At 37.8% G+C, this 16,550-nt stretch overlaps 2 protein-coding genes across 2 annotated transcripts in view; one reads left to right on the forward strand and one right to left on the reverse strand.

Annotated features, from left to right (window-relative positions):
• LOC112053476 (protein spire) overlaps positions 1-11,702 on the forward strand; it is a 234,814-nt gene extending 223,112 nt beyond the window's left edge. The window contains exons 12-18 of the mRNA XM_052891144.1: positions 2,785-2,893; positions 3,840-3,984; positions 5,228-5,374; positions 5,801-5,902; positions 6,439-7,059; positions 7,337-7,536; positions 7,819-11,702. Coding sequence (XP_052747104.1) covers positions 2,785-2,893; positions 3,840-3,984; positions 5,228-5,374; positions 5,801-5,902; positions 6,439-7,059; positions 7,337-7,536; positions 7,819-8,017 — 1,523 coding nt within the window. The 3' untranslated portion in view covers positions 8,018-11,702. The remainder of the gene's footprint in view (positions 1-2,784; positions 2,894-3,839; positions 3,985-5,227; positions 5,375-5,800; positions 5,903-6,438; positions 7,060-7,336; positions 7,537-7,818) is intronic.
• Positions 11,703-12,783: 1,081 nt separating this feature from the next.
• On the reverse strand, positions 12,784-16,073 carry LOC112053478 (cytochrome b-c1 complex subunit Rieske, mitochondrial-like). The gene is made up of 4 exons (XM_024092893.2): positions 15,763-16,073; positions 15,542-15,682; positions 14,096-14,273; positions 12,784-13,176 (listed from the first exon to the last, which is right to left on the reverse strand). Exons 1-4 carry the CDS (start codon positions 15,965-15,967, stop codon positions 12,891-12,893), a joined length of 810 nt encoding a protein of 269 aa, XP_023948661.1. The 5' UTR covers positions 15,968-16,073; the 3' UTR covers positions 12,784-12,890.
• Positions 16,074-16,550: the final 477 nt, after the last annotated feature.

Here is a 16,550-nt window from a genome sequence, read left to right on the forward strand (position 1 = left end):
CTTAGGACATGTGATCATACAATGAAATAAGTGTAATTAGAATGTCTTTGAAGAAAAAGTTTCTTTGCTTTCAATATGCTTCAGTAAGTTGTCAGTAGTTATATAGCATCTGGTTTCATAGCGGAGATTTTATCTGCAGTTAAAGTTCATTCCATTTCATATGCCATTTATAATGAGTCTAAACCAACAAATGATACATATAAAAAAAACTATTACAATATCAAAATTATATGATTTAACTGATTAATTATGATTTAAGTCTAACCATTTTTTTAATTTTATTTTTGAAATGTAAGAAAGAAAGAAAGAAAATATCTTTATTGCTAACATTATGCCTCACATCACAATTATCGTAGAATAATAAATACCCTGTAACTAGGTCGTATTTTCCAAAAATTTCACCGTCATCAAATTAATTGTTCATTATTTTATTTTACATAGCTAAATAGCAAGGCCAATCAATAATTAAGCATGCTTAACGATAAGTAGATATAATTTAAAATAAATTATTTAGATCAGCAATTTTAATCATAAAAAAAAAATATTAAAACATTAACCTACCTATTAAATTTAGTATAGCTACATTTAAATTGTAATTATAACGATTTCATACATATGATTTCAAAAACCATTTTTTTGGTCTATTTTACGAATAAAGTTATTTAAAAACAACACAATTTGTTAACCAGTAAATTAAACATTAGTTTTGTTTTAGTAAAACATTTTAGAAAGTCAACTTTCGCTCAGAATAGACTATAATTTAATTTTGGGACTGAAAAGTGTGTCTGCATTTTGACGTGTTTATTTGTAGTTAAAATGTTTAATGTCTCAGAATGTGTGTAAATAAAGTTCTTTCTTTATTGTTTATTGCACATTTAGTTTTACAACAAGGTCATTTAAACTGTGCCACGTAAAGTCAAGGCGTCTGGCAGACCTACAACCGTTTGGTCTCTTGGTAACGGTGCATGTGACCCACTGGACGGGTTCTTAGTACATATTAATAAGACTTTAAATTTTGTAGCAAAAAATACGCATCCATAATTTAATATAATCATCATCTCCTTACCCTTATCCCACTTAAGTGGGGTCGGAAAAATATGTCAATCTTTTCCATTCGTTTCTATTACTCGTCAACTCATCATCCACTCCTTTTACACACATGTCCTCTTTCACACAATCCAACCATCTCTTCTTTGGCCTTCCTCTCCTCTTATGACCTTCCACTTGCACATTCAACATTTTTCTAGTAATATGACTTTCCTCTCTACGCATTACATGTCCATACCAAGCTAACCTATTACTCCTCAATTTTTCTGTCACTGGCGCCACCTTCAGACTTCCTCTTATATACTCATTCCTTATTTTATCTATTCTTGTCACACCACACATCCATCTCAACATACGCATTTCGTTCACATGCATTCGTTTACTATATATAATTTAATATAATATTCATCCTTTATTCAAATATTGATGTCTTTGAAAGTCTATCGACGACTATTTCTAAGAATTAAACTTCTCTGACAAATACGATTAGATAAATCTGTCATACTTATCGTGTTCAAAAACTTACCATAGGCATTATTTATCAATGCGTGGACCATGCTTAAGTTATAATGATCTGCAGAACTATTCTGTAACGATTTTTTGTATAACTCGCAAGTGCGAGTTTTAAATTAGCCTCTATCTCTCTATGTGTAACACGATACTATAGAGCAAGAAAGAATAGCTCTCTCGAGTTTATGTTTATAAAGGTCTCAAAGACCATGCACACCTTATTCACCACATCTTGACACGGGTAGGGGTGGGAGGGTTACACATTTAAGATCATTCCTAAGCACATGTAAGCGCAGTATCAACTGAGTTGTGAGTAATACATATCAATAGACATAGACATAGAGAAATGGTTGAAAGCCCGACGATTCAATTGATAACGCTTACTTAGACAATCCTCTTCCGTCGCTCCGTCATATCTAAAATCAATTAGTTGCTTGTGCTGTATATAGTATAACAATTATCTATTAATGCGTTTTTATCACAATTTAATGCTAAAATAGAAATTATTATATAAATACAATTTCTTTCTGCTTTGATATAACTATTAGCAATTCTTGCATCATCCAATTGTCAATAGGTATACCTAAGTATTATTTAATAATCCTTTCAACTTTTTTTCACTTGATATTTTTTTGAGAAGAAACTCAACAGTTGCTCTTTTAAGAAAGTCATCCTATTTTATAATTTATTAAAGTTGAAATCATTATAATTTCTTTAATTAATTTACTTTGTGCGTAAAGGTGGAAGCTGATCCAATCGTCTCCAAGCATCATTGTGTAGTAACCTCGACAGTATGGACGGATGCAATCTATAGGATTTTCGATCATCGAGCGATAAGCTACGCAATACAAGGTTTTAGGTATCTCCGGTTACGCAGAGGCGCGGCGGCAGGGCATCACCCCACCCACCCAAAGTTGCATCACGCGTCTTGATTTTTGTTTGACCTGTGTGAATTGACACCCTTATCGCCTTTAGCACCTTATTTTGGAAACGTCATAAAGAGTACATCTGACTATAAATGTTTTTAATAATTACAGTTATTTTCAGTTAGCATGGGTACGGTGACAGTTGCCTGTATGACGTTCATAATACACCTACTATTATCGTGAATCTCGGCAGACTTTCAAGAGTAAAACGAGCTGTCACCCGCACCATTCTTCATGAAACGAACTGTAATCTGTGTAAACTTACTAAACGCTAAACTAACTATAATGTGTATGTTTGTAGCGTACGACCTGGCGACGCAGTGCCCGTCGCGTCGCGCCTCCATGCGACGTCACACAATCACTCACAGTGTCCCCCCCACCGATGGTGCGCAATCTATGCCGCACTCCAGGTTAGTAGTAATAAACCCCGGTTTTACCCGCATAGTTCCTGTTGCTATAAGAACACGAAGATAAACTATGGCCTAAGTTGATCGTCGATAATGTTGCTTCCAATTGGTGAAAGAATTTTTAAAATCGCTTTGGTCGTGTAGACGTGAAGGCATAACAAAAAAACTTTTGCATATTTCTAATATAAATATTGAAGTTATGGATTTCAAGAAACAAGCAAATTATAGGTAGGTACTTATTCTGATGTAAGGAGGAAACCATCGCTTCTAACAGAATTACCCTTCGCGGAACATGGTATACCTACCTAAGCTGCACGCTTTATAGTTTGCTACCCACTGGTGCTGGATGAGCTCTATCATATATAACTCAAACTACTACTGAAAGCCACCATATTACGCGACACGAAGTAACCGTTAAATTGTACCTATCAATGAGGCGTTTAGCTGCGCAGTGTACAAAAACATACCTAGGTACACAACGGCAGACCACGATGCATACTTTTTTTTTGTCGCTGGGAAATGCACATGTTATAGACGGTAAATTATCATAGACTTAATCTCATAACATTACGCATTCTGACCGGAGACTAGTCTACATCTACGGGTACAATGCTCGCCACGGATCTTTATGTTTGTGAAGTTAGCTGCGGAACGAGTATGCATTCGTACAGATGCAAACACTCCCCGCTCGTTTGTACCGTTATTGATTAATTGCGCAGTCATTTGTTGCTAACTTCACAAACACATCTCGTGGCGGGCACTATAAGTGGGACGTGGTCCTCGCTGGCTGATTTCAGTACCTACCCAATGAAAGCCAGCGGAGCCACCTGCCTCCTACTTTGGGTATGAAAGTATCGCGATAAGTTTGGTTCATACAGGGTTTGTCAATGGACAACCCATTAATGGGTTATCCATTGATGCAATGTTGCTAATTCTTGGTATACTCTAGGCCCAACTCCCGAGCGTCGTGCGGCGGCGCCACATCTCTCGCCAGCAGCGACGCGGACGCCCAGCTGGGCGACCTGTCGTGGTCTCGCTCCTCGCTGCAGGACGAGCTCATCAAGTCGGTTAGTGGCAGCCCCACTCATCAGCATGTGAGTTGCTACTAGCTTGCTAGAAACGCTTGACAACAGTTCCTCCTACTAAAAACTCCATTCACGGATGAAACACTAGGGGGAGTTTGAGTTATTCTTGATAATTAGCCGCTGCCACTGCAAATATCAATGCAGCGTGATTTTCTTTACAAAAAGTAGGAAGCAATTACCAATATCCTAAGCAGAAACATTTCACACGTCGAAGGAGAGGTTCATGGTGCTTTTTGCTGTTGGAGAATCTTGTTTTATTGCTTTGGAGAAGAAGAGTTAATTATAGCCTAGTAAAAATGTGCTGTGTATTCGTAATTTATTTATAAAGAATAACTTCAAATAGCTCTTGACAGTATTATTATCTGATTTGTGTAGAGTTAACGTACACATTTTAATCTGATTAGACACTACTTACTTACTAAATAAAAACTAACACTCCAATATAAAAAAATCCTATAATAATATTTTCTTCTTAGTGTTGGATTTTCTACCTACTTGTATTTGAAGACCAAACCATTTTACACCAAACATTGGGTGGAATAATTAAGTACTCGATGGCATGTTCAATAAATTTTGATTTTTAATGTAAGTCCAAACGCTTAAATTGAAATAAGTTTCTGCTAGATCTATTCGTAGATATTAGAAATGCACAATTAATTTACGAGCCGTTTCTATTTTTCATTATACCATTTTTAAAGTAATTAGTATTTTGCTGTTATAAAATTAATAATTTTATGTTACTAAAGCTACTTAATTAAGTTGATGCCATAAAACATAGCTTATGCATAGTTATTCGCATTGGTCGAACTTTAATTGGTATTATGCAGTAGTGTGCCGTTACCATATATTTTTCAATTTATGCTATATTGAAAAGTTTGTGCTAGAGTTTTACCTTAATGGAAAGCAGTGATAAGGTCTAAGTTGAGACACGCTTGCCTAGAATCCAGATGATGCCAATTTATTCAAATGTACAAATAATAAGAGCCAGGCAACATGGGATTACATCTTTGTTTTAGGCTCAGACAAAAATTTTTCTTGAAAGGCAACGACTTTCTATATAGCTACCTACATATTGCTCCATTAGTTTTTATGTAAAAGAGCTTCTCAATTTAATTAGGTAGTATCTTATAAACACTACCTAAATACGATCATGTTGAACTGTAGTTAGATTTAATGTTTTATCTATAGTTTAAAATTTCATTTTAAAGCAGAGAAAATTTCTTATATTAATCTAATTTTTATTGTAATATAGAAACAATGGCAAGACGCGATCATGTCCGACGACCGGCTCTCATTGACGCTAGAAGAAATTGTACACATCCGGTCGGTGTTGACTAAAGCTGAACTTGAGGTCCTCCCGGTTGAGGGCAGGGTTAAAGAAGACGTTGAGAAGAGAAGGGTAAGTTGAACTAACTGAACATCGAAATAACATCCTTATGAGAAGTACCTATAAGTTTTACTAATAAGTTAATTTTAAGAATCATCGTTTCTAAAAATGTAGCTCCTAATGCTTTTGGAGATGTCTTCAGAAGTCGATTTACTTCTTAAGGACTGTCAGCTTTGTTTGAGTTACTCTAACAACTGTCGGACATTGGCAAAGCTGCTCATTCTAGTACCCTAGTCATTTTGGATTTGTACTCAACTCCACACAACCTGAAAAAAAAAACTAACCTAACCTGCTACAGAAAGACACGCGTCATCCACGTACACATATCCCAAGTTCAATTACTATCTCCATATGTGTACTTAGGTCCATCTATTATGATGAGTAGCTCCATAATCAAGAAGTTGGAGCACTTTTGAAAACTTGAAATTCTGTTCACAGGTATGCTTCCTATGTTTGAAGACGCGGTTTGGCATTTTCGGTCCGTGGGGACAGAAATGTAAACTGTGCAAGAAAACTGTCTGTCAAAAATGTTGTTCGAAGGTAAGCACATCATGATACTAATGGCCTTATCATTTGGTGTACCTAATTTACCTCCTGACATTGTCATAATACTTTCAAGAACCTTACTTAAGCTAATACCCATCTACCTTTAACCTTTGCGACAAAGCTCTTGAGGGAAAGTATTGTAACCATGGTCACATCTGCCACCAACGCTACTCGCTATATTGTACACACAACGTGTGAAATGAGTCTTAACAACACAAAAGTTGACAGGTACAAGGCAGCCTTGAAGGACGGTTTCCCTGCTGGCTCTGCGAAGTGTTGATCTTTTAGCAATGGCTTTGCCAATAACATAGTGTAACGTATCACGCAAGTTGGGGCTGCTTGTTGCGTACAACTATAACTTAATTCATGAGCTACTCCTATTAGAGAGTCAGCCTATTAAAAAAATATTCAATGGTTACAAACATAACCTCACTTGAGGGTAAATTAGTGATCAAAAATTCAAGATTTTTTCATTTGATTCATGTTGAAAAGGAAAAGCCAGTGTTTGATGTTTTACATCGTCTCACCAGATGCGGATCCCGACGGAGCACTTTGCGCACGTGCCGGTGGCGCTGCTGAGCCCGTCGCTGCTGCCGTCGCCCGAGGACGAGCAGCAATCCTTCCCGCGCTCGCTCATGGCGCGACTGGTCTCACCCGAGCGCAGTGTGAGTATCAGAACATCGTCTAACCAGATGCGGATCCCGACGGAGCACTTTGCGCACGTGCCGGTGGCGCTGCTGAGCCCGTCGCTGCTGCCGTCGCCCGAGGACGAGCAGCAGTCCTTCCCGCGCTCGCTCATGGCGCGACTGGTCTCACCCGAGCGCAGTGTGAGTATCAGAACATCGTCTCACCAGATGCGGATCCCGACGGAGCACTTTGCGCACGTGCCGGTGGCGCTGCTGAGCCCGTCGCTGCTGCCGTCGCCCGAGGACGAGCAGCAATCCTTCCCGCGCTCGCTCATGGCGCGACTGGTCTCACCCGAGCGCAGTGTGAGTATCAGAACATCGTCTCACCAGATGCGGATCCCGACGGAGCACTTTGCGCACGTGCCGGTGGCGCTGCTGAGCCCGTCGCTGCTGCCGTCGCCCGAGGACGAGCAGCAGTCCTTCCCGCGCTCGCTCATGGCGCGACTGGTCTCACCCGAGCGCAGTGTGAGTATCAGAACATCGTCTCACCAGATGCGGATCCCGACGGAGCACTTTGTGCACGTGCCGGTGGAGAAGCAATACTCCCTTTATCCGCCAATGGTTTATGGGATGAATGAAAAAAAAAAACAATAAGACAGAAACAAACTATAGGTATAGAAGACGCAGAATACAAATAGCGGCCTTATCATTTCAAAGAGATTTATTTCAGGCAACCAAAAGTTTCGGTAAATGTAGGAACACTGCAATGCAGATGATGTAATAAAAACTATTTAAATTCCAGGCGACGGTAGAAAACAGCGTGGGGTCAGCGCCCAACAGCCCGGCGTCGACGCGTCGGCACGCGGCGGCGTCAGCGCCCGGTTCGCGTGGCGCGTCGGCCATGGGCTTCGCGGAGCCGCTGCCGACGGTGCGCGTCGACGGGCCCGGCAGCATGCCCTGTGTATCCACGCCGCTGTCTTCGATGTCCACGCTCGAACGAAGGTACACCGATAGACATATTTTTTAAGTACATTCATCATTATAATAAGCCTATTTTAAAAGGCATAGTGAAACAATGTTTGTGTTTTTAAACTACCAGTAGATGGCGTTCTTAGAAAACTTTGAAACAATCCCATTTTATATATTTCAATAACCTGTTGCGATTTAGTTATGCCTTAGATTCATAGATGGCGCTTTATTTTTTAATATTTGTAAGAATAGTTTAGTTGTGTGGTCGCACACTCGTTTTTCGACTGAGATGTCAAAGTATCTGTCGCATTCCAGAGCGCGGTACGGGCGCAGCGTCACGGGCGCGTCGGCGGCGGAGCGCCTGCGCGGCGTGCAGATGGCGGTGTGCCACGACTGCAAGGCCATGGTGCTGCAGATCATCAAGTCGTCGCGCGCCTGCCGCTCCGCCTCCCGCGACCGCGCGCTGCGGCACCTCACGCTGGACCTCGCGCCCGTCTACACCGCCGACTGTTAGCCTCGCATAGCCTCACACGTTGTTGCTGACTCACACTTGCGTATTTCAGCTATTCAAAGCTCATCGCAAAGCGCTCGCTGGCGTTAAACTGTTCGAAAATTAAATCATGCCTAAGCCAACGATGCGGTCTGAGATGGGGCACTCTTGCCCAGAAAGTGTTTATCGACTCTGGTGTATTTAAATGGCAGGAAAATCTTTTTGCATCGTAGTTTAGAAATGCCACAAGTTACAAGTTACATAGTCACAAGTTACAAGTTACATAGTCTTCTTCTTCTTCTTGATGTCGCGGCTCTGCAGGTCTTCTTGAGGTCCTGTATCACGTTGACCGTTACCGATCTATTGTGATCGAAGTTACATAGTCACAAGTTAATATTTTCTAAAATTGTAACTGTAATAGTTGGTAAAGACAATATTTTCTAAAGTGACTCAGGTCTAGAATTATAGAATTATAAACAAATGTAGAATTAGCAGAAATCTTGAGTAAATTATGATTTCGACTATATAAAGATAAACGTTTTTGTAGTATTTATGACAAAAGTAATTTTCCTCGACTTTTTCCATCAACTTAAACTAATGCTAAAATTCACAAGAGATCAATTCTGTCACATTTTGAAATCGAGACAAATAATGCGCGCGCTGAAAAACGCAAGTGTGGTCTGGCTATAGGCTGCTGTTTGCTCCAGGTACCTTCGTAATACAAAACTAGTGTTCATGGAATATTCAGATTTTTATGTACATTCCATTATCTAAGGCCACACACTCACGAATGCAGTCTTGCTTAGTGTCTAAGTTTTAAACGATGATATCGTTTTCTCACAAGAGTAAAAGCATTAGGTGCTAAGCAAGCCTTAGTTAAGTGTAGCCTTGGATTTACTTGATAATTGCACATGGCAGCCTAATCTTAACCTCAATGACGTATACTTACCGACACGACTCTCTTACCGTACAACAAAGGCACAATCTTTACATTCGACTAAACTGTTACGGATAAACGCTCAAATAGATCATCTAAAACGACTGAAAGGACATTTAGAAATAGACACTATGTCCTGATGTCCCGTCTGATCAGGATAATATTTTTGGGAATTAAATTTTACGTAAAACATTTTCTCCCCTTTCATTAAATTGTATAAATTAGTATATAAAACACCAATGTAATTAGAAGAAATAGCTAATTGATATATAAACTAATTTTGAGTAGACTCAAGACTGTCTCTAGTTGAAGTATTTTTTGTTGAGAGTCGATTCGCGTTTAGCCATAAACTATGGGTTTTCCAATGTACTTAGTCTCAGAAGAAATTTTGATATTAGATAGCTTTTTGTTCAATGCTCGTTCGGTTTTGTTTCTGCTGTAATATTGCTGTGTTGATGAGTGAAGGATATGGTTGCCGGCTTAAAACAGGCACATAAGCTTTATAACCTTGAATAGAAGAACTTCACTTTGCAAGAAGTGCTCCTTGCAAGTCGCATGCCCTATGTAGTGTTGCTCTGTTAGGCAATGGATTTCCTCTAATCATCACGTGGGCCATCTGCTTGGTCCGAAAAAAGCCCACAAAAAATTCTGTTCAAGCCATACAAAATAAAACAGAATACTAATAGTGCCACAAACTTATCAAGCCCGGTAAGACGCTTTAGTAGTTACTTTTGCCAACGCGATCGTCGCGACATTAGCTCCAGTTTTGGCCACCGGATCACTAATGTTTGTTGCACTATACTAGATTCATTGCGATTGGCTAAGTACGAATCGACTTGCGACATAAAACGAGTCATCTAGGCACAGGCTCAGCGACAAATAAAGAGCTTCCGAGGTTGTGTAGAATTCATGTTGTGTTTGTAGGTGGACTGTGATCCGACACGTAGACTATTGACAATACTCTATGACCTTTGACAGATAGTGAAACACCTTTTTGTTATGATTTATCGCACAAAGGCAACTATTTACAGAAATCCGATGTAACCGGTGACAATCACACAGCAAAATTATATTGAATGATATACTATTAATTAAATTTTAAAATACTATTTCGAAAAATTACTAAGATATTTTGTCACATATATGTAATATATTTATATATTCGGTATAATAGAATTATAATAACAATTTATGTCTACAATTTCAATGTAAAAATTAATCTGTGTTCAAATTAAATGTGCTATGAATGTTATCGTACGAAAATATAATTATTATAATATTATAAATGTTGAGACATTATTCTGGTATATTCCATATTTGTATGTATTAATTATCTCAATCTTGAAGCATACCGTATTTTCTCAGTTTACGACCTATTTGTGAAACTATCAGCCATGCTTTGTTAGTTAATCACTTGCAAATAAGCGACTTTATTGCAGAATGCAATTTATTTTCCTGTGCCATATCAAACAGTTCATTATTATTTAGACAGATTCGGAATGTAACATTGGTGCATATTGTACCTGCAGGCTGATGCTTGATTGAACGAAGGCAGAGCAAAGATGATTACTGTTAATTTACTTTCTAGCTTTACAGATCAGAGCTGTCAAATTGAATACTGGCAACACAATTTCACATTTCTCTATTATTTTTGAAAATCGAATATGTATTATTTGTTTATCTTCGACATGGAGAATGCATAAAAATGAGAATTATGTTACTTTTGTCGCCTTGAGCTAAAAATAACAAAATTATTCTCAAATTCATATTGTTTTATGTCATTGAGTGATCATTCCGTTCGGAATTTCATAACTCAATGTGAAATAAGACTTTCATTTTTTGAACTTAATTTTACAGTGACGAAAGTATTCATGTTTTAACAATTAATTAAAAAGTAATATTAGGTAAATATCGACTACATTATCATTTTACAATTCGCATATCATCAAATTAATATTGCTTATTATAATTAAATAAATACATAATTATGTATCAATTAGTAAGTACTGCTATTTTAACTTTGATTTAACAAGATTTTTACTAATGTTGTAGCCAGTGTTCAATTTTAAATTCTGTTTCTAGTAATTTTTGTTTTTCATTTCACCCACGCCTTAGTTTTATTTAGATAATAATTAAATTATTTTGCCAAAAATGTAACCTTTCATCTTTTGTAAATATAGATTCATTTAGTGTCATCTTTAAATTGGTTACTTAACATAGATATAGGTTTCAATGTTCATAAGAAGTGTTATTTGGTATCCTAAAATCTTTTTAAGAACTGGGATTCTTCAACAATTAATATTTATATAAATATTATATTTAATATTGTTTAGTTGATTGCGCTGTTTTTCTGATCTTTAACATTTTTTTACAAAATAAGACAATATTAAAAATACCTTGATTTTTCTTCTTATGGAACCAGTTGATTTATACGTTTTACTAATTGTATTAACAACATATAATAAAGAATAATAGTTTTGTTTTAGTTTTCGTCTAACATTCTCTGGCCTAACAAATTGTGTCTGTGTCAATTTCAGCTGTTGTATATATTATTTGTGTTTTTTTCGTCAATTTATTTACGATTTTGATTAAATCTATTTATAATAATTAAATTTTTTTGTATAGAATTGAATTCCCAGTTATAAATTTTTGTAAATGTATGTAAATTTTTAGTAGATTATATTATTAGATGTTACCTAGAATGTAACCTAAAACAAAAACATAAGAAAAAAAATGAAAGCGGTAACGATATTAAAAAGAATTACAAATCGATTTTGTGTTATCATTTCTACAATTTAATTACAAATATTAATTTAAACTTCAACAGCACTTGTAGGCACTGTTTCATGAAAGAAAATGTCGACGAATAGCAGCGAAATTTTGATGGCCGCCGTGGCGCTGTGGTATGCGCGATTTACATGACGGAGGTCATGGGTTCGATCCCGGCTCGGCCGATTGAGGTTTTCATAACTGGTCCCGGTCTGGCTGGTGGGAGGCTTCGGCCGTGGATAGTTACCACCCTACCGGCAAAGACGTACCGCCTAGGGATTTAGCGTTCTTAGACGGTGTCGTGTAGAAGCCGAAAGGGGTGTAGATTTCACCCTATTACACCCTACGCCCAACAAGTTAGCCCGCTTCCATCTTAAATTGCATCATAACTTACCATAAGTACGTTACCGAAAATTAATAATACCGATTAAAAAATAGCAACATTTCAACAATTTCGCCGCTATTTGAGTAGATTTTTTGATAGATTTGTTGTTCGATCCCTGCCTGTGGGAATATTGTCGTACCCCCTCGATGTCTTTAGGTACAACTAATTACAGAGTAAGATCCCAGAGCGATCTGACAACTTATTTTCGCGGTGAAACCTCAGGTTTTCAGTAGCACTAGCATCTCATGTGCTTTGAATAGCTGCATGTTTGTGGAGATTCGCTCTGTGACATAGTAGGTACCAGGTGAGAAATGTAACACAACACACAAAATAAGAGTTACGTGTGTAAAGTATAGCAGTGACATTAGTATTGTAGTGGTAGTAGTAAGTAGTATCATTATTTTAAAAAAGAACCATTATTATTTACGTTATTTCGTTAAAATAATCATGTTAGACATTCACAAAATGATTGCCACTTGAAGTAAAATGGAGTTGTAAATACATTTTCATTAAAAAACCCGTGTTAGATGATCGCAAAAACCAAAATATGATGAAAAATAATGTAGTGACAACTCATTATTTGAATGGCCATAACAGGCCTGCTGATCGACAAAGTGCACCCTGCGATTTGGCCTTAGCTTAATACGGGTAAACAAACTTCCACTTCTTCCAGTAAACTTCAAATAAAAAATATAACAGTAACATTTATAATTAAATCACATTTATTGGTATCGCATCGATTTCTATTGCTGTTACATGTCTTAGGGATAAATAAATTGTCTAATAAATAATTAGATAAGTTGCACTTAACCTACGACGAGGAGGTCTTCCACAAACGTGTAGGGTGGTACTTCAAGGTTCAGAGGTGCGGGGCCTTTGCGGATCCTCCCTGAAGCATCGTAATGGGAACCGTGACACGGGCAGTAATAGCCACCGAAGTCACCTGAGTTGGCCACTGGGACACAACCCAGGTGGGTGCAGACTCCGATAACAACCAACCATTTCGGATCTTGAGTGCGGACGTCGTCGTGTTGCGGGTCTCGTAACTGATCGATGGGTACTGCTTTCTCTGTCGCGATCTCGCTGGCGGTCCTACAAAAGGCAAGAGAATCTTAAGAACCAGAGACAATTTTGTTTGTCTAAAAAAAGTAATACATACTGTATAAATTGTACTGTTGTTTGCAAAAAAAATCTAAAAAATTCAAATAAAACACAAATTTTTAACCAACTTCCAAAAAGGAGGAGGTTTTATGTTTGGCTGCATGTATGTTTATATTTATGTTTTCATATTTAGTCTTTGTAATAATTAAAACTCTATTTGAATTGTCCACTAAATTTCTTTCTTGTAAGTTGTTAGTGTTATACCCCGTGCCTCAGAGACCATCAATCTTTATTGTTATCGAGTTGGATTGGCATGGTGGGTGTATGTAATGGACCATTAAAATGGTTTTTTGAAGATGATGATATTTAAAAAAAAAACTAGAAGAACTACAGTTTCACCAGCATTATCCCTTCGTTCCCTTGGGAATACGAGGATGAACAAAAACAACAATGTTACTTCCAATGGTGAAGAATGTTTCAAATCAGTCTAGTAGTTTTTGAGTTTATTTGTTACATAGAAGAATACAAATCCTTCTTTTTTATAATACTAATTTGACGGCCTCCGTGGTGCAGTTGTATGCGTGGTGGATTTACAAGACGGAGGTCCTGGGTTCGATCCCGGCTGGGCCAATTGAGGTTTTCTTAATTGGTCCAGGTCTGGCTGGTGGGAGGCTTGGGCCGTGGCTAGTTACCACCCTACCGACAAAGACGTGCCGCCAAGCGATTTAGCGTTCCGGTACGATGTCGTGTATAAACCGAAAGGGGTGTGGATATTCATCCTCCTCCTAACATGTTAGCCCGCTTCCATCTTAGACTCCGTCATCACTTACCATCATGTGAGATTGTAGTCAAGGGCTAACTTGTAAAGAATAAAAAAAAAAAATATCAGTGTAGATTAGTATTGATTTACCTGTGGCGGATGAAGAGTGGCTTACCACGCCACTTGAAAGTAACAGACTTGCCCTCAGGAATTTCAGCCATTTTGATTTCAATTTTGGCCAAGGCAAGGACGTCGGCAGCAGCTGCCATGGACGACACAAAATGTGTCACAACCGTCTTGGCTGAATAAGCTGCAGCTACACTCCCAGCTGAAATATTTAAAAAAAAATATTTTAATTAATGTAAGTGATTAATTTTTTTTTTAAGTGTTTAATTTATGTAAGTGTATCTGATTCTGAGAGGTGATTCGAGCTCAACAGTGAGCCGAATAGGGGTTGATAACCCTTGGGTTGAGTCTTTGACCACACACCAGAAAGCGCATTTTGGTCAACCCAGGTGGACTGACAACATCAAGTGAGTCACATGAAGTTGCTAGATGCAGGTAACTCAGAATTGTGGTGTCTGGAGGTCTCTACAAAAGGTCTATACCATGCAGAGGATGTCCATCAGCTGATGATGATGAATGGTGATGATTTTTTTTTTATTCTTTACAAGTATAGCCCTTGACTACAATCTCACCTGATGTAAGTGAAGATGCAGTCTAAGATGGAAGTGGGCTAACTTATTAGGAGGAGGATGAAAATCCACACTCCTTTCGGTTTCTACACAACATGGTACCGGAACGCTAAATCGCGTGGCAATATGTCTTTGCTGCTAGTGGTAACTAGTCACAGCCGAAGCCGATCTGGGCCAATTAAGAAAATCTCAATCTGCCCTGCCGGAGATCGAATTCAGGACCTCTGTGTTGTAAATCTACCACTCATACTACTGCACCACGGAGGCAATCAAAATGAATAATGAAGTGTCTTATATCAGGTTGTCTGTGATCATGGCAAACTTCTGGTCTGCTCTAAACACAACCATGAGGGACAAGTATAGCTATGCAGCATAACTAATCCAGTAAGCCTACGATGCGCATGACATATGCTGAGAGAAGAGACAAAATTGTAGAATAATAGCAGTCAAATTGAATTTAGCACTTAACACATTTAATGACTGACAACAGAAAAATAAACAATAACTTGTCACTGGAATGGAAAATGACTTGAATTTATACTTGAACACTCACTTTTTCTACAATTATCAAATCAAACAGACAAATTGACTGCTAGTACTTCTTGTTTTTTTTTTAATTGAATTTTTTGTACCTATCATCATCATTTATATGTGACAATAGGATAAGAAAAAGAATTATTAAAACTATTTCAGAAAAATAACCACTAGCTTCTTCAATGTTTCACCACCATAAATTATTATTGTTTGTTATGAGACTAGTAAGGATTAAATCTAAATGACTCTTCTACAAAGCATATGTTAACATTGCCTGGTGTCTAGTAATCAGTTCACTCTTGAGTTATGTACAGTTTAGGTACTTTACTAACTTAAATACCTAAGGAAAAGTCAAGGAAAAACTAACCTCCAGCAATAAGGTATGTGAATGACTGGCGGTCATCTATATTCTCCTTTGCCTTAGACGTCGGGTCCTGCGTCTCCTTACGACGGTACGCAGAGAAGTCGGGGTACGCGATATCGGTGTGCGCGAAACGTACTTGAATCGCTGAAAATGGCAGAATCGTGTTATGTAACATGGTTTTCTTCATAACTACTTTGTTGATATCAAATTGTCATGTTACTCACCACTGGGACCATGTTTGATCTTCAAGTTCTGGGCAGGCAAAGCTCCATGTAATGACTGCACGGTGGAAGTCTTCGGAAGAGGTTGCGACACCAGTTTGTCAGCCGGAGACGGTGCTACGACGAGGGGTTTCAGGCCATTCGACACTACAGTTGAACTGGCTTTAAAGTATGGAGCCAAGTGACCAGCCCTCGCGACGGAATTCATTTTGCTTGGGAACTGAATTTACGCAATAAAATTGCTTTTAATTTTTCGCAACGCACTCGTTTGACGTTCAATTGAAAACGTCAAGTTGAACACCATGACCTTGACAGTTGTCACTATAGTTGCCATACTTTCGTTTCGAGTTATTGATTTTTAACTTTTACATTCATCTAATCATATTTTATTTTATTTAAATTTTCCAAAGCACATAAATTAAGTAATAAAATATGTTTAATAAAAATTATAATTAACGCTCTGTATTAAAAATTAAAAAAAATAAATGTACTGTTCTCTATTTTGAATCCTCGTTAACAGATGTCGCTAGCAGTAACAGGTAAAATATTCTTGTGACTTCTAATAGATGTCGCTATCTGTTGGTGTGTTTTTTTTAGGATTCCGTAGTTTTTTAAATATTATTGGAGTTTGGCGGTTTGCTATATTATGTGGATTTATAAGAATACATAACAAGCATTTTCGGCAAGTCCTCAGAAACTGCTCCGTTTTTAATGACTTTTTTAAAGTTATGTTATTCAAAATCAGAAACCTTTTGGTGCGGATACGAAATGATATAGGTATATTGTTTAAA

Source organism: Bicyclus anynana, chromosome 3 (assembly GCF_947172395.1).
Source record: "Bicyclus anynana chromosome 3, ilBicAnyn1.1, whole genome shotgun sequence".
Classification (NCBI taxonomy): Eukaryota; Metazoa; Arthropoda; class Insecta; order Lepidoptera; family Nymphalidae; genus Bicyclus; species Bicyclus anynana.